Source organism: Numenius arquata, chromosome 9 (genome assembly GCF_964106895.1).
Source record: "Numenius arquata chromosome 9, bNumArq3.hap1.1, whole genome shotgun sequence".
In the NCBI taxonomy this organism is placed as follows: domain Eukaryota; kingdom Metazoa; phylum Chordata; class Aves; order Charadriiformes; family Scolopacidae; genus Numenius; species Numenius arquata.
In genome coordinates, this window is record NC_133584.1 from 14,965,039 (window position 1) to 14,987,758 (window position 22,720).

At 37.2% G+C, this 22,720-nt stretch overlaps 1 protein-coding gene across 18 annotated transcripts in view; it reads left to right on the top strand.

The window, feature by feature from the left end:
- Positions 1 to 22,720, top strand: part of DLG1 (discs large MAGUK scaffold protein 1) — a 157,707-nt gene that overhangs the window by 108,166 nt on the left and 26,821 nt on the right. For all 18 annotated transcript variants that reach the window (XM_074153279.1, XM_074153278.1, XM_074153280.1 and 15 more), the window contains 3 exons: positions 6,909 to 7,035; positions 9,265 to 9,421; positions 10,634 to 10,736. In XM_074153279.1, the coding sequence (XP_074009380.1) occupies positions 6,909 to 7,035; positions 9,265 to 9,421; positions 10,634 to 10,736 (387 nt within the window). The remainder of the gene's footprint in view (positions 1 to 6,908; positions 7,036 to 9,264; positions 9,422 to 10,633; positions 10,737 to 22,720) is intronic.

The following is a 22,720-nucleotide window of genomic DNA, read 5'->3' on the forward strand; positions in this document are numbered from 1 at the left end:
TCCGTTCAGTTCCTGATAAGTGGAAGGAGAACACGTGCTTCATGCACCTGGAGACCATGAGGAGTAAGAAACAATGCACTGTGTAGGAGTTCAGTGTCCTGGGAACTGAGCAAAGGACAATACTGTTTCAGGTAGAGGCTAGTGATGTTCTGCCTAACTTTTTTCCTGCTTTTTCACGAGCTGCACACATTTGAATAAATTACACTGGGAGGAAGGGGAGGTCTTTACCTCTGATGCCTGTCTGCAAATGTATTGCGAAATTCCATATTAACTTGAAATCTTCAGTTTTGACATAATTTTTAAAAATTCAAATGGAAAACCAGTGAACGCCGTACTGAAAATAGTTAGAAGAATTTCTTCTTTGCATAAAGTACTACATACGGGAGTCTTTTTGAAGTCAAACGTCAAAATCCAGATAGTTCTGGGGTAAAATACAATGTAAAGAAAAATTTGAATTTAATGTACTGTTTTTTTAAGGGGGGATATTATCATTTAGTGTTTGGAGAAAGGGATGAGAATGATATAACTGTATCTTTCCATGACTGAATAGGTGGACTTTTCCAGATGAACAGTTTTACTCGTCAGATAAAATGATTCTGGGGGAAAGTTATTTTAGGGTGTGGGTTTCTTTTGCTTCCTGCTGTTAGATACGAGTAATTGATAGGTAGCACTGATCTGTTCAGATACTACTTCACATGAAAAAAGGAGCATTTTGGAGTAAAAAGCCACATATGTAATCTAAAACAGTATGTAAAGAACAACAACAAAAATGCAGCACAACAAAGACTGAAGTTACCTTATAAGCCCCTCATTTGTTGGCAATAGCTACATTATTTCTAAATTTGTTTGTAAGCTTACTGAGTTACAATTTGGAGCTAATTAGCTTTTATGTCTTCACTCTCTTATTAGAAGGATGTTCTTGAAGGCTCTGTTCTTTCACATAAAACTAACTTTAAGTCTTTGCTTACTCATCCCCAGTTTTATACTCGTATATCTGATTAGAGAGCAGCCGTTTTCCTTTATGTTATCTACTTTGTCCAATAATTCAACTTTTCCCACTGTTTCTTTGGAAAGCGGTCTTCTTTTTCTCCCTCCGTCATAACTGACCTCTTCATATGTTTCACCTTGAATTCAGATTTTCTGGTACAGAGGTAACCTGATTTGTACGTAGTGTTCCTGGTAGTTTTGCAGTAATGCAGTTATGCTGCTGGGGATGGTGATGTGACAAACATACAAGTATCTTATCCACTACTACTGTATCTTGACTCCATCATCGGGATATTTACTTTATGAATCTGTTGTGGGGGAAAGGAAAAGCCTCAAGAAGGTTTGGGGAGAGGAAGGTAGAGAAGGAGCTGGTTCCTCATAATTAGCCAAATTCTAATAACTCGATACACTAATATTGGCAAAAGTTATACTTACTAACTTTTTGCTCGGTGCCCCTAATTATTAAAAAACCAACTTGATATAAGGTTTAAATGGAAAAGAACAAAACACTATAGCAGTTTATAGGACTGCGTATCTCTTTTGGGAGGAAAACTGAACTGAAACTATTCAGTTTATGTGAGTAGAGAAAGGAACCTGTAGTAGCATTTGAAAAACCTACTCCTTTACTAGGCAACCATAAAGGAATGGTTGGATATAAATGTAGATTCTCGTTTTAAATTTTTGTGTGCTTTGGTACTGTTCATTAAATGACACTTTGCTATTAAAAAGACTGTCTAGACTGAAAAAGTTAAGAACAGAGATGCCAAACTCAGCACAGCTGATTCTCAGTACTGTAGTCTGCTTGAGAGTCTTATTCGAAGCAGCAGTCATATTTCACCTACAGATTGGTGTTTGCCTTTTGGTGCTTTTTTTGGTTTATATTCACATTATCTGTATCAATACGTACTTTTAAAGTAATACTTCCTCTAGCAGAATGCATAAAGGCATGCCGTTGGCTCTCTTCTCATGCAGCGAATTAACTTCTTTCAAGTGGTGGATGAGCTGGAGACTCAGTTCATTGAAGTTAATTGCATCATAACATAGAGCCATAAAAGAGACAGTGGTATCTTCAAGAATACCTTCTTACCATGTCTCTTGGCTCTTCAGGAATGTTCTGTCAAGGGTAATCCCACACAATTGCCATGAGGATGTGCACTGCCATCTTGCCTTCAGTCCCTAATTTCCCAGTATACATGATTTACCTTCAGAAAATAGATCTGAGACTAAAAGACCTGGCTGCACATGTAGGCCCTCTTCCATTCCATTGCTGTCCTCCCTCCCAAGTTTCTCTCCCATTTGCCTCCTCTCCCTGTAAGTGGGACTTGAGAGAGACGGTGGCGTTCTGTGCAGCCCCGTACCCTGTCCTTGTGCGAAGTGGCACTTCTGTCCACTGAGAAGTGAAAAGCCAATTTCCTGAGCTGTCATGCCCCTCAAGCTCCAGCAACTCCTTCTGGGAACTTTTATCCTGCTTCTGAAGCATTTTGAAAAAAATCACAAAAGATTTCTTAGATTTCAGGTGTCTGTCTCCTTTGGTGGCCTTTGACAAGTTTTGTGGGCTGAACTGCTGTCTGTACTTCTGAGTATATTTTCTGGGTTTCTTTTCATTTCGCTGCAGTTTTAATGTTGAGCTCTCTGAGGTTACTGGGGTTTTTTTTACACTGTTTCTGGTAGAACAGAACAGTTCTACCAGTCAACAGTTAACCAAAGAACACTCCTCTGCAAAGTGCTGGGTCCTTTGATGAAACTTCAGTCTGTTTCTTTTCCTTACAAGAGGAAAGCCTTTCCTACCCAAGGCTTCATATGTTTGTCTCTCTCTGTTGTTCAAAGCCCAACTGGCTGTTACTGCAGATGACGTGGAGACTCTGGATCTACCGCCTCAATTTTGCACACAAAATAGATGTGAAAGTCTTGCCTGAGGTGTTTAATTACATACTTCAAGGAAATCAGTTTAGCCTTTTCCTGTACCTTTTGCTTATCAGAAACAACTGCATATGGCTAAGATGCTAGATGCTATTTTTCTTACATAGGGCAGAACAGAAGCTTTTTCAGGGCTCCTCGATATTTTCACATTCACAGTGGAAATTTCAAAGGGAGATACCAAGCTGCTCAAAGGCTATTGCTTCTTTATAAAGGAGTACTATACCTTTGCAACTAGAAATCCTCCACTTCCTATAAGGAGCTGCTTTTGTCAGGTGATCTGATGATGCAAAAGATGGGACGAAGTAAGTTAGCATCCATATAGACAATTGAATCATTTGATATTTCTTTGGGCTTAGCGTCTTTGTATCAAAGGACATTTGATCAAGAGGTTTCTCGGATTTTGATTTGTGGCAGCATTTGTTGAGAAGAGTACAGATCCTGCCAACATAATTCTTTGTGCACCTGGGGCTCAAAGTTGACCTCCGTCATTTGATATTTATCAGAGTGAGTGAACGGCTTCCGGCTGCCCGGGGGGGGAAATTAATGTTGAAAATCTTGGTAAAGAAGAGTTGAAGCTGTCTGAAACCAGAGCATTTAGCAGGGAATGAATGTGGAAAAAATAGCTCATAGTTATGTGGTGTAGCTCTAGAGACTGGTACTGTGAGCAATGAAAGCTTGACCACAGCTCTTGACAGACTGGAATAGTTGATTGTTATCTGTTTTTCTGTCACTTCTGTGAGATTTTTCTTTTAACCCTTGAGATGTGGATTGCTAGTTTAAACAGTTACTTTACAGTGCTCCCCATTTTCTGACTCAAGAAGAGTGCAGTTATGAAAGATTGTTCTTTCTGAACACATTGCCATTTGAGTACTGTTCTCCTCTGTGTCTCTGAGACACTGAAAGATGAGAATTTCCCGTAGAGCAAACATGGAAATTCAACAAAAAACCCAATGTTCATTGTATGTATGTAGAAGAACAGCAGCACTGTAGGTGGGATGGTCCTGTGGACTGATGTCACCCAGCTGGGTAGCACCATTGCCACCTAAACTGATTGGTGTGTTTGATAATCATAGCTATTAGTCTTCTGTAGTACGTCATATGTCAGGGAATATACACTGCCTCAGTAATCTGTATATAGATGTTGGTCATTAAATGGTTCCTGGAACAAATGTCCAGTAACATGTTGGTATAGATGCTTTTAAAGTTATTCAGTTGAAATATTACTAAGAAAGTCTAGAACTTGCTATTTAAGAACACCAGTGTTACCTGTACAGTGCATATTGTGGAATATCAGTCAGAAAAGTGTCTACATAATTTTTGAGGCAGAGAACTTGCTTCCTATGCAGGCCTCCTTTGAAGACATTATTAATGATGCATTTTTGACTCCTGGTCACTTTGAAAGTATTTGTCCTTTGCGTGTGTGTGCATTGCTACAGTATTTCTACTCTGCATTGAGAAATAAAATACTGCAAGGTAGGGAATAACCAGTTTTATCACTAGAGACATAAATGCCTTATTGTTCCTTAAATGGTATAAATATGGGAAGAGAGGAATATATAATAACAATAAATTAAAATAAAGTTTTTATTTTCTATTTCAGAGATTGTACTTGTGATTGGTGTCCTCAGTTTGTAGGTAATAAGGAAATAATAGGAAATTTTCCATTTTGCTTTTTTGTAGAACTGTGTTATGTCAAGGGGGGTGGATTTGGAAATGGAATTTCTCCTTTCGAGTCTTTGACTTTTCCTGTCAAAGCATGTTCATTTTATGCATGTAATTATCTGTTCATCCAAAACACAGTTCCTTTATCAGTTACATCAGTAATAATATTTAGTTGGAAATAGAAGTTTAGACCTGATTTAGTATTCAGAAAGTGATGGCTTGCCTTTTATTTCTATGATGTTCCTCATGAATATTCTTTAGGTATAATCTCCAGCTAAAGCAATGCTAGGAAAGGCACAAGCATGTTTTTTGCAGGAACTCCATAGAGAGCCTTTTTATGCCTTGGAGGTTTGTTTCCCCACCGCTGAAAGTAGCAGCCTTGAAAAAAAGGACATGACTTTGTATGCAAGTACCATACGTAGAAACTTATGAATGAGGTACCCAGTGCTGATGTGGAGCAGTCCACAGGTCTGAAATAATAAACTGCTATATTCTTTTGATAGCTGAGTTCTAGTTATGTGGTGAATGGACACGAAATTTTAAAAATAAGAATATGTGACCGTATTAGATGGTAGTAATAGTTTCTGAACAAGATGCAGTTAAAAGCTTTAGGAACCTTAAAAACAGTCAAATGAAAAGCTCTGTAAGTCAACACAGAAGTTGTTATGAAAAATCTAATTGCTTCCTATAAAATATGCATCTTTATAGCTGCCACTGACTTGTTAAAAGCAATTGGAAATTTATTTTGTGAAATGAGAAGAGTTAGCGCATGAACAGAACGTACAGAGCTGTTACTGTGCTACAGTTGTTTAGCTTTTTTTAATCAAAACCCATTTTCCACTAATTGGAAAAGAGATCATAAAGTCCGTTGCTCATGGTAAGACAATGTTGATGTGACACATGCTCCATGTATGGAATTTACTGCATATGGGTTTACTAGGAATCCAGAATAATACAGAATCGATCCAGCATAGATTGGGTGGTGTCAAAGCTGGCGATTTAGTAAGTCTCTCATGTAAAAATACTCTTGATGAAGTTTGTACGTGATCCAAATGTTATGCCAATGGCTTAAAAAGAAAAACAAAAAAGGAGAATATACAGGTTGCTTCTGCAATTTATGTCACGTCTCTGCAGTTAAAACTTTGGTTTTAGTGTAAATCCTCAGTGGTCAGGCACCGCATCAGATACAGCAAGTAAGAGTCTGGCAGCTTTAATAATGTTGAACCTGTGAAGCGTCCCCACTCTCCATGTGTATGCCTCAAAACATGAACCACCTACACCAGGAAAAAGATTTTAAATTGTAGAATATGCTTTGTAATAGGAGATACTGGGTATGACTACACCTGGTGAATGGACACTTAAAATTGATGTGCCTGAATTGGAAATACAATGCACCCTTTCAATTATTTATTGGAACAACTCTTCTGGAATTGTAGAATATTTTCCATCAATTGAAATAATTAAGATGTTAAATTTTCTAGTATGTGTGTTGTGGTTCGTGTAAAACATATGCACTTTGTGTACAGGATTCACGGTCTGTTATGCAAGAAGTTGGACTAAATCCTTTTAATCCTCCTTTTTTAGTTTTAATCAATGAACCTCTGAATAAGGCAACTGACCCTTGCAGTAGAGCTGAAATTTTTTTGCCCTACCTTGTTTATTCCTCTCAGTTAATTAATGCCTCTTACCTGGAAGAGTTGGAGGTGGAATAATCCTGCCTTTGTTTCCTGATGTGTGCTGTTGGCTGAGCACATCCTAGCGTCACTGCCAGCACCTCCGCTATTAGAGATGGGTTTGTTCCATGTCTAAGAAATGTAACATCCCTCCCTGCTCAGTCCTCTTAAACAGGATGGCCTGGAGGGTGCTGGAGATGCTAAGACGCTCCATCAAAGCATTGAAAAGAAAGAGGGAGGCAGCTTGACAGTTTGGAAGAAATGCAACATTAAAATGTATTTTTCACTGTTGCTCCAACACGGTGATTTTAGAAACTGAAATCCTTAGTTGACTTTGGACAAGTTAAAGAGAACTTTAAAACCAGATAAATCTCCAGACTGTCCTCACAGGCTTCAGCTTTCCGCATTGTCTGTTTCTAAAAAAGGGTTTTTTGAGACACAATCAAACTGAAAAATTTGCTTCCTGACTTAAAGCCTGAGGAGACTGGGGAATGCGTAGATGTGACAGTATTTTAGAACTCTGATATTTACAGTGCAGCATTTGAACTATTACGTTTTGTTTTAAGAAGAGGTCACTCCTTATAATACTTTGTTTCAGTTCTGCCATCTTTTTTCCTTATTGCCTTAATGATTTTTTTCTTTTTCTTCCCCCTCTCCTCTTTGAAGCTTATTCTCAGCCAGTGGATAACCATATCACTCCCTCTGCCTACTTGGGACAGTCCTTGCCCCCAGCATCACCAGGGCGCTACTCACCAATTCCCAAGGGAATGCTTGGAGACGATGAGATTACCAGGTAATGAATAACCAAAGGTACATGTCAAATTAGTTAACCAGGGAAGCTCATAAGATGTGTCTGTGTGCAAAATACTAGTGAATACTGTAATTTATTTCAAGAAATAAATGCAAATCATTAGTCTTAACACTTGTAAACATTGGTGTAAGGAGAAAACTAGGTATATCTGTACAGATATATACACACACACATATATGCGTGTGCTCACATATGTGATTTATCAGTCTGGGAATAGTATTAAAATTAGAATGCCCTCTCAAAGGGCTCCATGAGTTGACTGGATAGAGATTATTTCTTATTTTAAAGCCAGCAATCCTTTTTTTTTTTTTTTCTTTTTTTCTTTTCTCTCTTTTTCTCTTTTTTCTCTCTCTCCGTCTCTCTCTCTTCTATTTCTTTTTTTTCTTTTTCCTTTCTCACAGGCAAAGGTTTGTTTTGATGGATTACTAAATCCAGAAAGGCTAAAGAGCTCTTAATCCTTTCCCATTAACAGACCATTCATTCCTTCACTGATTCAGTAGATTGCATTAATCTTTTGTTCATCATCGCTGATAAAGGGAAGCTCTTGTAATTTTGTTACTCTTCTGTTCTACAAGTGCAGGGATGTTACACTGCATTTTCAGTATGATGTTGCTGAATTCTGTGTCACACCGTCATCTGATGTGGATAATGTCAATCAGTTTCTGAAGCAGGCTCTACCCAGTATTGAAACATAAGTGGTATAATAAGTTGGAGAAATTTTAGTGTATTGGAATGTAAGAGAGTCTTGAATGTATCTTTGTAGTTATCTTTAACTTAGGGTTAGGTGAATGTATAAGCCAAAGTGATTTTGTCCTACTTGATAGCATTGCAAAACTTAAGTTTTCTATCTTTCCTTTAAAATTACTGTAAAGGAAGGTTTTTAGCTTTCTTCTGAAATGGAAGTGCTATTCAGAGAAGGTTTTGGTGATTTTCATTAAATTACCTTCCCATCTTCCATTCCCTCCATCCCCAAAAGAGGTTTAGAAATTTTGAGTGATATTTTAAAAGATACTGTATATTTATGTTCTCTAACTGCAGCATTTTTGTTACTGTATTAGTGTGATCCAGAGCAATATACATAGGCTTTCAAAATGTTATTTATTTGTAATAAAAGAGTACTCTGAAAAGATGACTATAATAGTTGACGGGGTGAAATTTAGGAATTTGACACTAAGCTGATTTAAGAGCTAGTGCAAAAATTGAGTGATTTTTAAAGATAGAACTAGATGATTTTTTTTGTTTTGGAAAAATGCAGCTTCTTAGTTTATCCTACAAATTAATAATTAATGTCTCCAAATACTTAAGAATGTCCATTAATTGTTCTTTAGTGCTCTCTAGTGATTTTTCAAATGCAGTGCACAATTGCTCTGCTTTATTATAAATGTCTGTTTCTGAAATCATTTATGCTTTTTTTGTACTGGGTCAAGTAGCAAATAAGTAGATTTCTTGAGGGAGTGTTTCTGTGTTAGAAGTTGTCTGTCCTGGCCTTATCTTAACTTGATCAGTATTTTTTCTTTCCCCATCCAAGCCAGGAGGGGATCCTATAGAAAGAATGCAACAACTTGATTGACGTTTAAGTTTTTGAGTTGCAATTGCTTCAAATAAATTGCAAATTTGAGAATGCCATACATTCTGATTTATTTTTTTAAAATAATTCTTTAATTGTTCTTTTCTGTATTCATTGTTTCACCAACTAAAGTGAAATTAAAGCTGTGAGGACATATTTTTCATTATTGGTATTTACATTGGAATTTGTTCTTTAAGTTTTAGAAAGAGAAAATAGTATTTTGTTGCTTGTTATTTCTGTTAGATAGAATAAGATTATGAGCTATGTTGAGGCTCTTGGACAATAAGGAAAGTGTTAAGTAAAGACATTTGGTGCTGAAAAGGATTGTAGCGTAATAAGAATTTAGAATACAGACATACTTATGAGTTCAGTTCACCTAACAACAGGGAGGAGATTTTGTGCTGCCTCTAGAAGAAGAACTGAAAGCATGCAATTAATAGAAGTTATTATTTGAAAGTCTAAACTTCGGGAGGAGGACTGGGGAGGGGCTGGGGGGCCCGTGACACAGTTGCATAAAGAAACGTGTAACTTTCGATACCTAAATTCTCAACACTGCTTCTCTCAAAAAACTTTTTTTTTAATTGTTTATTTCACTTTTACTCAGAACTAGAGACCAAGATTTCCTATTCCTTTCTTTCATTCAGGGAGCCTCGAAAAGTCGTCCTGCATCGAGGATCAACAGGTCTTGGTTTCAACATTGTTGGAGGAGAAGATGGAGAAGGAATTTTCGTCTCTTTCATCCTTGCAGGAGGGCCAGCTGACCTGAGTGGAGAGCTTAGGAAAGGAGATCGTATAATTTCTGTAGGATTTCTTGCTTCTTTTATTTAAACAACAAGAAAAGTTTTCCTCTCCCTGGATATTAGTGCCAGTTAATATGATTTATATATGCAAAGGATATCATTAACTGAACTAAATTTGAGACAATGGAACAGATGCCAATACACTTCCAAAGTATCTCTGAGGGCTTTAGTCTGCCTCAGTTTCTCATCTGTACCCTGACTAAAATAGCACTTTCCTATCTCAGATTTTTTTTTCACTGAAGACATTAACTTATCTTAGTGGGGTAACTGAGGGGTATGTGTGTCTAAATTGAAAGAATGCAGGCTTCAGAAATAAGCCTTCAAATGAGATGGAGACACTTGGCAGTAGTGTCTAAAATTGAGTGCTTTACTTCCTGGAGTAACTGCTAAACTTCCCATTAGTCTTAAATAGATCCATCTCATACCTGTCTGAGGGCTTTTTCTGTATTAGTACTTGAAGGTCATAAAGATTTTGTATTTCTTTGTGAAATGACTTAATTTATGGAGAATCACTTCTTTGGACAATAACATTATAATTTGGTAGTTATTTAAGAGGAAAAAACAATTTTAGCTTTGCTGTTATTAAAATGCTGATATTAAAGTGCATTTTATTTTAATTTGAACTATGAAAAATGCTTTTGATCTAAAGTCTGATATGCACATTTCTGCTTTAGTTTTTCACGACACTATTTTTGAATCTGCTGCATTGAAAACAAGGCTAGATAATTTCATGGGCGGTGTGGTCCGTCACTGGGTGTTAAACACAGTGGTCTGTAGGCACACTTTGGCTAAGGAGGTCCCTGAAGCCCTGGTGTAGAAAGGTGAGGTGAACCATCACAGAAAGTAACATTCTCTGAGTCTCCTTAAAAAAGAAAGAAAAAGGTCTTAAACCAGAAAATGACCTAGCGAATACAAATTTATTAAGTGATATACTGTGAATGTTAGAGTATTTCTTAAGACAGATAAATAAGAGAGAAGATTTATTGACTTCAGTTTTCAGTAAGGATCAGTAATCTTTGTTTTGTATTAACGAGCTTGCAATGTTGGAAACAGGGAAAGCTCACATGGAAACTAGTTTGTGTTATTTTTTAATTATTTTTATTATTATTTATTATTATTATTTTATTATTTTAATTATTTTTTTATGAGTCTGTTCTGTGATGGTAAACACAAACATTTATTTTGATAAAGAGCTTTTTTGTGTTATTTGTAGGTAAATGGAGTAGATCTAAAAGCAGCCACTCATGAACAGGCAGCAGCAGCTCTGAAGAACGCAGGCCAAGCAGTAACTATCGTAGCTCAGTACCGTCCAGAAGGTAAGGGTTTGCCGTACATGTTCAAGCTCACTTCCACAATTTGGAACTTAGAGAAGGATTATCTACAATGTCCTTGGGCCCGACCTAATGCCTCTTTTGAGGAGAGGAGAAACAAATTATGTAGTAGATTTGGACACCTGTTAGCATAATTGCAAGTGACCAGACAGGAATATGTGCAAGCGTTGATGCCACAGCTTGATACGTATCTTGCTGTGATCATAGTCAGAATTTTGATTTCTTCAGTAAATGTTAACACTGTCATAACACGAAAATTAAGCTGGTAGATACAGAACTTGGTAGAAATACCACATTGTTACTTTTGTATTTCACAGTTGTCTTCACCCTTTAATATGGTGGGTTTGTTTTCCTTAGCGGCAGGAGGATAAAATACTAATTCCTTCTCTCTTGTGTTTATCCAGCTGACCTAAGGAGACCATCAGGTTTTCATTCCTCTATTTTGTACTGAGCTGGTATTTCTGTTTCTCCAGCAATTTCTTCTGGTCCAGATTAGACTGCAGCTGATGCACACATCCTTCTGTGTTCTGCAGAAGCCAAATAGTAATGCCTCATCACAATACATGTTTTTGTCCTTTAGTATTTCAACAGCACATTTCAAATGCCTTTGTCTATTTGAGACTTTAAAAATTCAATAGTCCAAAATTATGTGCTTACCCATATATATATTGTTTATAAACCCATATATTATTGATTATATATATGAAGTCATTTTTTATGTCGTCTTATGAACTGTGATGGTCAACAGTTTTCTCTGAATCTGATAAATTGGATGGCCCATCACTAAATCTTGCTTGCAGTGACTTGTCTGCTTAAACCTTTGCTTTAAAAATACTGGCAAGGGGTTAAGTTTAGGTATTTTTCAGGACTCGTCATTGAGCAGGACTCCTGCCTTCATCTAAAATTGTTTGGTAGCTGATTGCAGCACACTTTTCTTCATTCTTTATTTCTTCTGTTCTGTCATGTTTCTCTTATCCTGTCTTCCCCAAGTCTTTGAAACGTTAGCTTTCACATTCCCCTACCCCTCCATCCACATCAACATCGCGTATCTCCACTGACCCAGGAACTCTGTCAGTAATAAGGCCAACTGATTTGTTTGGGTCTGGTTCATGGTCAAATCCCTGCAGCCAGCTCATGTTGTCAAAGCCTGTATTGTCTTGAGAGGGTGTGCATCCTGTAGATTGCTCTGTTCCAGGATTTGTGTTATAGGAGAGCTCACTCTGATACTAACTTTTAGAAAGAATATGAAGGTCAGCATTGGTTCTGGAATGTCTGCTTTGGCTTTGGATCAGAATTGTCAAATACTTCTGTTAATACACTTGTGGGCTATCCTCTGCTTAGCTCTTCAGTGTTGTAACAGGAGGGTCAAATTGTTACACCTTCTTACTTCCTGTATAGGGATCCCTCAGCTTAATGAGAAATAAAACTTGTGCTTTTATTTGCCCATGAGTTGTCCTTTTTAGCATCTGGCCATTTTTTTATTCAAAGAGGGCATTCTTGGTCATCATTTATTCTTGCAGGAAGGTATGTTCAGATGTGGCTCCTAATAGCAGAACAAATGTTTCTCTGGTAGAATATATCACTTCTTATTTTTTCCCTTGCCAAAAAATCTATCCAGACTTCATGCGAAAGCAGCAGTTTTTCAGTCCTCCCTTTCTGGGATTCAGGCTTTAAAAAGAAAAGAATCCCTTCATACTCTGAAAATCAGAACTCTCTTTTCCTTTTATAATAAGAGAATTAAGCATTTTGGATGGTTCTTGCTCTTTCTGCATTGGAAATAGCAGCTTTCTTCATTACCGCTTGTCCAAGCAGATAATTTATTTCTTGAAACACGTATTGAGGTGCTTGACTGACTGATGGGATTTTGAGTCATTGCACAGAGACTTGCTCAGAGCAACATACGCTGCCTCTTACAAATTTCTTGATGACTGTCAGTTGTGGACTTCAAACCTAGAGCTGTAGTCATTCCTCCATGGTTAGTGAAGCATTCAGAACAGGACTGCATGCAGTTGAGTTGTACTGAGAGTGCAATTCTCAGAGTTATAGGGCCCCGTTTGACAGGATGCATGTGGGACATGTTACCTGAATTATCCTAGATTATAGGCAGACATCTGACACATTATTCAAAGAAAGGATTTTTTTTTTTTTTTTTTGAAGGTATTTGATGTGCCTGACCGTCTGTCTTTCTGAAATAGTGCTAAAAATCTCCATTTGGAGTGAAGGTGTTGGAAGCGTCTTAGGGTTTACTCTACCCTTTTGAAGTATGCCATGAAGGAAAAGTGTAACTAGAGATTGAGATCGATTGTAGTTTGGAGGCAAAGTATGAATTGACACATGGCCAACCTACCTCAGAGAGGTCTACTTACTAATGTCTGAGTCTGTCTGGCATCTCTGCCCTTTTCTTACCCCTCGTAAAAAGAGGTTGCGTGGAACTCCAACTGTCGGCTTCTTTCAGGTCTGGTGTGGGAGGTAACTGGGATCAGATACACACTGTTCATATCTTAGAGATTAGTGAAGAGAATATTCCCTTAAATATTACTGTTTGTTTATTATCAGATGAAAGCAGTCTGTATGAGATTTGATTTCCCAAAACAAAAATATCATCAATTTGATTGTACTTGATAAAAGTGCGTATGTTCTTTGATCATTTTCAGCTTTCTTAAATTATAGCTGCGGTTACTCTTTCCCCCTCACTTGATTTATTTAAGTTGGGGAGAAAAATATAAAACATATACATAAAATGCTCTACTTTTTGTTTATGCCATTCAAAAAAAGGTTAACAAGTATTAAAGTTAAGAGTTCATAAAGTTATTGTTCATTATTGGTGTTTCTCAAATGTCTTCATAAAAATGAAAAGCATCAGTTGTAACTGCTTGCATTGCTTATGTATTTTATTTATATTTACAAATCCATCAGGATTTTGTAAAAGATGCTGACAGCTAGGACAGATCAAGGTGATTCTAGACATCCATCAGGGCTTGTTATAACTGGGTAAATAGATTCAGTATGATAGGAGCATTTGGAAAGCACTTGGGACCAGCTCACTTCACTCCCTGTAATTGTTTATGACAGTTTGTATGTTCGTAGATGTGGTGGGGAATGCTAATTTATGTTTTTACATCATACCACATTAGCTCTATCAGAAATTGCCCATTTGTCTTTCTCCTCAGATTTCTGGGAAAAGAGGATTTTTACAAGCAGTTCTCTCATAGAAAAGCCTGAGTAGGCTGCAGAAAAATTAATCTTTGGAAAACCCCTATCATGCAAAGGGTTGAAGTCTCCATATCTGTCTCTTCAAATCCAGTTAGACAACGTGGTTTATCAAACTCAAGTTACTGGACTTGCCGTAGGATAATATGGCTGAATGATACTGCTGCTGTTATATCCAGGCTCAAATTATGTAACTGCTGACTTTTTTTTTTTTTTTTTAAATCTCAAAAATGTTCCTTGGTTATAGAATGGGATGAAAACAGATGTAATGTCATTCCTAAAAATATCCTTCTGGGCATTCATTTAGCTTCCAGCAGTGTTCAGTAAATTTGACAGATGCCTTACAGAATTTTCCTACTATACTGAATCAATTTCAGCACCTTAGCAGCACTCTGTGGGATCGCTAAAAGCCAAACAGGGAATGTGAAGGTATTCTCTTGTTTACAGAGGTGACTCACGCATCAGGCACCACTTCTTCTGTACTACCAGGATTGTAGTCGATTGACTTTTGCTTGATCCTTGTAGATTCTCTGCTTTATCTTGTAACTTACCTAGGAGCTATTGTTGGAAACTGTTGAGTCACCGGTTGGGTTGTACATGCACATACACACACAGAGGTGTGTGTGTACAAAAAATATCTCTAGTTGCAGAGATCTCACTGGGTTTGAACTTACTGGGGCTGGATGCTGCACAGGAGGGTTCCATAGTAGGAGAAGAGCAGAAGTTTGGGAAATGGGAATTATGCTTAGAAGTGTGGTGGGGAAGTCAGGATGTCATTCTCATTTTCCTCTTCATTTGGAAGCTTTTCCTTATCCCCCACTTGAACTACATATTTCTATCTCCTTTCAAGATATCATTGATTAATAAAAAGGGATTTTGCTTTACTGTGAGTTTCACCGGAAACAAAGTACCGTGACCTGCAGCAGCTCCGAAGAAAGTGATGGTGCTCTGGTACCCAAGTGCATTTTGATGAGCTGTTTTCATTCATAGAGGCTTCTGAGCCTTTTCATGTTCCAGTTGTTCCCTGGCTCTGCAGAGACACTTCAGTGCCACAATGCTGTTTCCCTTCTTTGGGTTTTCTACGTATGCAGGGTGGCAAGGAAAAATTGTGATATTGGTGTGGAAGAATGAGAGGAAGCTCTAGGCAATTTTAGGTATATGCGTATCTCCTGGGAGCAGGAATTCACAGATGATCAGAATTATGACCATGCTACTTAGCAGGGATACAGGAACACGAGTCTCAGTGCTTGAAGGGAATGTAGTGAGGAGAGGAGCAGCAAGGGGGAAGTATAGGACTGCCCAGAGGTCTACAGCCCTTGGAGGGCTCTCACCTCATTTCACACTGATGTTTCCATTGTTATGTCCATTCAAATTAAATGGTTATCTGAAATGTTCTTACGTGTTTTAAGGATGACATAATAATAGTGTTACTTCAAAATTCAGAATTTCTGGAAGGTTAGATTTTGCTGTTCTGAAAAAGTATGAGATGCCAGTAGGCTACCATAGTTGTGTTATAGCTTGAGTACATTTAAGTGTTTAAAAATAAGAAAAATAGCCAAAGAAATGCATTAAAAATACAAAAATATATTTGTTTGAAACTGGATAGAAAATAATTTTGTGGATTAAACTTTTTTCATAGTTATAGTCTACTAGATCTACAGATCAGAATGGCACAATTAAGTATATGTATAACGTTAAGTTCAATTACATACACATTAACTGATTAACTGTGTAGCCTGCCCTTGGAGGGCCTTGGCGAAGCAAGCAGGCAAAGTGTATCGACATCAGCAGTCATTCACTGGTCACCTCACCCTTCCCCCAAAAGGGGGGTGAAATTCAGATAAGCCTGTTGTGACAGAAAAGAGTAGCAGCACTTTGTTTTCCAAGGTTCCACCTGTCATACAAAAAATAAAATTATTATTTCAACTAGTTCACCTGTCTTTTTTTTATGTGAGTTATCAGCCGCCTGTTATTTAGAATTTAGAATCTGCATTAGTCTTCTCTTTGTAATTCAGCTGATCAAGTCCATCTCTATGTATCCACTTCTTCTCTGAAAGAGTAGTAAGATGGTTAAGTGATCAGATTAGCTCCGTGTTCTTAGGTGATTGGGTGGATCAGTGTAAGATTAGGAGAAGGTGGAGCTATAACATCAAGAGAAGATTTTAAGTTGTTTTGTTTTTTTTTAAAAAAATAATCTCTATTTCTAAACTTATATTGTTCATACACATTTTTCTTTCAGCTTTATTAAAGGAAATAAGTGATTCTCTGTTGCAAAATGTATTCAAGATTTATAGCTCAATCAAAACTCCTCATACATTATTAGCCAGATTTTTAGGTGGATTTTCATGTAGTATTTTTGTTTTGAAGGAATGTATTCATCTACTAAATATAAGATCCAAGCACGACAACTTTGTGGTTTTCATTCTCTTTTGTCTTTACAATAATTGAGTCAAAAGGGAAAAAAAAGAAGCGGGGGGGGAAAGCTTTGTTATAGCTCACCTTTCAATGGCCAGTATTTGGCAAATTTTTCTGTTTGTGATACTTCATTTATGCACTGTTTTCTGGTGGAATTTAAAACAGAATAACTACGCTCTGGGAAATGGTAGCACTTTCATGTGTGTAAGCTAAGACTATTTTCTGAGCATTTGTCTTGAATCACGGAATTGAAATATATTGTAAATCTTCTATTTGTAAAAAGTCCAGCTGGAGCAGCACAAAGCCAATAATGCTTTTGCAAAACTTAATTTCCAGGATTGTTTTGTATCAAGAGAACAAGATTCCCTTGCTTTCTAGCTGAGAACATGGATTGTCTTAACCAAAGGTGGTTTAAAAGATCTGTACATCCCAATTTCATAAAATGAAACAGTCTTAAAAAAAAGAAAAAGTTTTAAAACACGTTTACTCTGTTTTGGGGTATGTGGTCTGCAGTCTTCCAAACTTGTTTCTGCTTGTGTTGTACCTGGTTCTACTCATTTGCAACTAATCAGATTAGTCAATTAAAGTACCTTTAAAATCGGGCCCATTAAGATTAGAAGGATTCTGCTATATATAGCCTGATAGACTCTGTAAGGCGGCTTACACATGGTTTAATCCTTTGAAACCTCATTCCTGCTATTTAATATAATAAATAAAATTGTTTGTCTGTCTTTAAGAACAGTTCAGCCTTTTACAAGTTGTGAACGTGTGGTAAAGCTTTTTGGTTGGATTCACTTCAGCAGTGGCTGGACCTAGTCCCTGTCTGAGTGTTGCAGGCTCTACGGGAGATGTTCTTAACTAAATACAAATGCAATTTTTCTAATCTGTTTTGAAATTCCATGGCCTAGTCTTTCAAGTGATTAATGAGGTACAAGCTCATTACACATTAGAGTGCATGAAAGCCACCAATAGCATGTGGAATGCATTGTGGCCTCTCTCAGGTCATGTTAACATAAAATGACAAGCATTGAAGCAAAGAAATATCTCATCAAAAATTATTTATGATGCTTTTATTGTGGTCCATACATTTTAATAGGTAATCTCTTTGCTAAGGTTTCTAAGGGGTTGTGCTAAACATGCTGTACTCCCCAACCTCCTCTGCTTAATGAAATTTATACTACAGTCTGTAATAAGAAAAGATGTGCAAAATGTGAATGGTACCTATGAATTTATCAAATACCAGAATGGATAATGAAGGGATGGTAGTAGTACGTGGCTAGAACTCATAAGTACAACTTCAGTCAGGTACGTGCTGTGGCAGTCCTGCCTCACAAGCTTAGAATTGAAAACAGATAGAAGGTCAATACAAGATCAGTGCGGTGGTGGCAGTTCTAACTTACTACTCCATTAGTAAGTTTCTCAGTTAGTTTGAAAAGGAAAATTGCATATTCTGAGAGTGGAGAAAAGAATATAAATCAGTAGTTATATAAAATTGTTAGCACAAGAGTCCTGCTTTGACAGATCCAATGGGTCCTGCGAAAGGAGGGCTTTCCACAGACAGATGGGAAGAGGGAAGCAAGGGGCATTCTTTTTTAATTAAAGGGAACTTCTTCAGCTCTTCATGGGTTCAGTATATGTAAGAATCTCTGCTTCTCAGTGCTGTGCTGCCATCTGTTCCCTGTGCACACATCCATGCTTCCATGAGTTGCTTTTCCTTCTGTACTGCTTGCTGAATTTTCCATCCCTTGTCATAGTCTTCTGTTCCTTTGCCTCATTTGCTAGAATGTGTGTTCCAGACCAAATTAATTTTCATTGCAGCCTCTTTTTTTTTCTTTCCCTGCCTGTGCAGACTATTCACCATGTATCTGTGTCTATCGCTGTCCTCTTGTTCCTCACCAGATAGGCACTCCAGGAGAGTGTCACTGCTCAGACCATTTCTCTGAAGTTTTGATTTCTGTTAAAGTAAACATTACAGTTTGTTTTCGAGGTAAAATCATTTTAGGAAGTCAGGAGTACTCTCATTCCTTTTTCTTCCTTGCTGTGCAATACATGCAGACATGAAACAGAGCAGATTTATTCTAGTTTTGCACCATCTGCTTATCCAGTATAATTTAAAAGTTTAAACTTGAGCCCAGATGTATCCATCCCATGTTCTTAAAGACCGATTATGTGTAAATCAGAGTAGGCTTTGGGGTTGGTTTTTTTTTTTTGCTTTGGTGATGGAGGTGTACTCTTGGATAAATGCCATGAATTTAAGCAGCAGATGCTTGCACTTCCTCAAGCTCTATGTTATGGTAGCAGGTACTACTCCCTCCCTGCCCCTAAACTTCTTGGAAAATTTGAGAAAATTCTAGCCAAGAAGAGATACTGTTATTCTTATGTTATTTTTATTGCAGTTCATGTTAGTCTTGCTGCCTATTACCCTTTATTTGATGTTATAGCATCAGCAACTTTCCTAAAATTCAGAGCATTAGAAGAGATCATGAGTTAAGTCCCATTCACTGCTGTTGTACATAGGTTTCAGATCCTGGTCACATTCTTACCTGAAAGTACAGGGTTTGGATTGTGTGGTTTTAGTTTGGTTTTTTAATTCATTTGGGGCGAAGGGTGGGGGAGAGTTTCTTGTGCCACCATAGTTCATATTAAATTACTATTTCAGAATCTCAGTGTTTTGATGGCTGTGGAAATTGGAAACATATTTGTAGATGGAGTTCCTGTGACCAGCCTACTCCATTTGGGTTAAAGTCAGCTATGCTTTTTCATTTAAATAGCTTATGTCCTTTCTTTTTGGTTGCCCTGGTCACATTTGACCAGAGATCAATCATATTTATTCTCAGCTAAGCTCTTAATTTCCTTCTAACAAAGAAAGCAGAGTGTCCTTTTTATCTTGTTCACTGTGCCTGTTCCAGCTCCAAGTTTCTGGAATGTTGAAGTGGCAAAATAAACCTTTTTTTAAAGTTTCATATTTATATGTGCATTGTATGGCTTTGTCACACTTAGCCACATAGAAGTTTATTGTGCCGTTCACTGTGATTTAGGGGGAAAAATATGGTCAATTTTGTAATACATTATGTATGTAATATTATGCATACCCTGTAAGAAAGAGTGGAATTGTAAAGAAGATAGTTCTCTTTTGGGGAGAATTTAGTGATGATAAACTGAGTAAATAGGGAATTTAAACATACAGTGAAATTCTCTAAACATTGAAAATGCTGGAGGATGGGAGAATATTTGAAGGAAAGGTATCACTCAGTGCTTGCCTAGGTGTCATCCCTAAATACTTGCTTCTGTAATCAAATGAAATTGCATTTTGTAGGGATCACATTTGATACAGACACATTTCAGATATGAGTCTCCAGTCTTGCTACCAGCTGTTGGCTATTGATGTTCCCCTCTTGAAGTAGTTGTGGACAGTCTTCTGACTGCTGTCCTGCGACGAATTTTCTACATTTCATAAACTACCAGATATCATCAGCGTTCTTCACTTTAATAAGAGATTGAAGGTGCTAAAGACAGTTGGTATTCAACTCTTCTTAGTCATAGAGATAGAAATATAACCTCTCATGGACAGATTAGCAGAGCTTGCACTTTGCTCTGTAATGCTGAAGCTAAACCATTAGTCAACAGGGGATGGGTGCTGATCCTTTGGGTACCAAACTGATACTGCTTTACTGATGCTGTTAAGAGTCCTATAGTTGTCTTATTTTCTGTCTCCAGCATTAGTTTCAGTACCACTGTACCTAACACCAAACTTTCTTTTTTTATAAACCAAAATCCTGGCTACTTTTCAGCTCCAAACCCGATGATTTTGAGATTTCTATCCATCCTGTTCCTCCCAAAACCTTCTGTAAGAGGAGTGTAACTCAAATTTTTAGCTTGTTCGACATCGAAGGAGCTCACCACATTCCATCTGCGCAGCTTTTCCTCAATATGGCATCTCTTAGCACCTCTTCTTTTTGAACATAGAGTCTTCCCGGTCCCAGCCCATTAGTTTCCTTTTTTGCTGTATTGGTATGGCAGGAGCCTCTATGTAGAAATTATTCTCCTTCTTACTCCTACAGATGTCCCTGTCACTCATTCAGCACTTAGTACCCAGGAGTTCTGATGAGAAAAATTAAATTACTCCAGAAAACTGCAAGACCAGCAACCTGAAAATGATACATAAGAGAGAGTTAAGCGATAGTGAGGAACAGCCACCTTCCCTGTTAACTCTTACATACTACATGCTATATAGGAGGAAATCAGGTTCTTCCAACAGGTCACACATTATACTTTCTTAACAGAAATTTGTAGTTTTTCCAGTAGCTATTGCAAAGAGCCGCAGATATTTTCAGTACTGAACAGGCTGTAGCACAAGAAAATGCTTGGATTATCCGGTCTTTTCCATGTATACTTTCCTTTCTCACAGGGGGCATAAAAAAAATCTCTTATGTCAGAAATCTCAGCTACCATTCTTGTAGTACGTTTGAAGTTTCACCCAAGAAACAGGTGAGAGGCTTAAAAGATAATTTCTTAGGTATAAATGAGTAAAACGAGGTGTCTTACCCAAAGCTATGCAGTGCAGCAGTATCGCAGCAGGAGCAGACTATTCTCTCTCTGCATCTGGGTCCTTCCCCTAAGGGATATTGCGTTCTAAAAAATGTTGTTTTCTCACATTCCTCTTAAGTTACCATCCTGTCATCTTCAATTCTTTTGCTATTAGTGATAGCAGTGGTAGCGGTGGAAATAATGTTTTTGTTTCTCTTGTCAAACGAGATCAGTCTGGTTTAGTGCTGGTAAATTACTTGGTCAGGACTTTATTTGTAAAAAGGCTCTTGATGCCGTTTTAAAAACGAAGATAGTATCTTAAAAATGACTAGTTTTTGGTTTTAAAGGATAAAAGTCCGGGTTATTTAAGAGACTGTTCATGTTGTTGTAACCTGCATAGGGTTAATTATAGTTGTGATTGCTAGAGCATCAGATATATAGTTACCTTGATGAATGAGGTGATATACCAGAAATTGGTTCACAGAATATTCTCCTGTAACTAAATATTTTTTTAATTCTTCTCTGGTTAGTCTGTAAGCCTTGGTGCTCACAAGTGTGTGGGGAGAAAGTGCTCCAGAATGTAATATAATAAATCATTCGTAGTGTTTAAATGACTGTTGAAGGAACCTTATTTTAGAGATAGCCTCAAGATTTTTGCATTTTAGAGCCCTCTTTATCAATCTTGTTTCCTGAGTAAATGTGATGCCTGCAGGGAGCAAGGGCGCAGCTGGGAAGAGCAGCACGTTCCCCAGTTCAGCAGCTCCTGGCTGCACACACCCTGGCTCTCCCAGTGTTGACTTGTTGTAATCTGGCATCACGTGGTCTCCTGGCGAAGGTGGTGGCTGCAGAGCGTTTCCTTTAACTAGAAAGGTTTTACAAGTGGATCTGTTGATCCTGAAGTCCAAACTATTCAACTGAAGGAAAAACTTATTTGTTTTGAGTTCATGTTTTATGCTGACAGCATGTAAGTACCTCACTTCAGGAAATGTTTCTCCTGAAGAAGCTATTACTATTTTACTGCCTTTGTAGCTAAAATCAAATGCATTTAGCTTAGTTTTATTAGTACACAGTGCTGCTTAAGAACACAATCCGTTTTTCCAGGATTAACATTGTACATAATTCTATAAAGGGAGTTTGAATCTCTAGTGCCATTTACAAGTGGATCGAGATTCGTGCCAGAATTCTGGGGTTTTTTGCCTTTCCTGAGCTCCCATGGGAACATTGTCTTATTCGGAAAATGTTTTTCATATTTCCCACCGTGCAGGGCTAAATTCTTTATCTAATTCAAGTCCAGTAATTTTAAAGTATCTGTTCAGTATTGTTTTTTCAGATACTTTTCATTCCCATTTATTAACATTTAAATTTTAATATATAGCTCTTGATTATAAATGTGTATTTCAGATATATGTTATCAAGTTTTCTTTTTGTCATGGGTTAAAACTTACCTGTATCAGTCTCTTATTACTATAAAAATGATAATTGTTAATAGAAATGCTTATTTTAATTAGGAAAAAATAGTTACTGTGAACTATAGATTTAAAAGGTGAAATTTTTAATTAAATGGATATTTGCTTCTGTTTGTTTGCTTTGCCTAGTCACAATTATTTCAAATTTTATTTCAGTTAATATTGATAACTGCAAAACTTCACATAGATTTTAATGACAAAACATGGTGCTTAATGTTGGGGTTTGAGAGGTTTTTTTCTTGTATTAAAAAACAGTAACAAATGCTTATTTTCTGTGATTTTCAGCATTTTTGTAAGTCATTTAATTGCTGAAGTTCAGAGGACATTAATTGCAGTGCTTTCCTTTCTTAC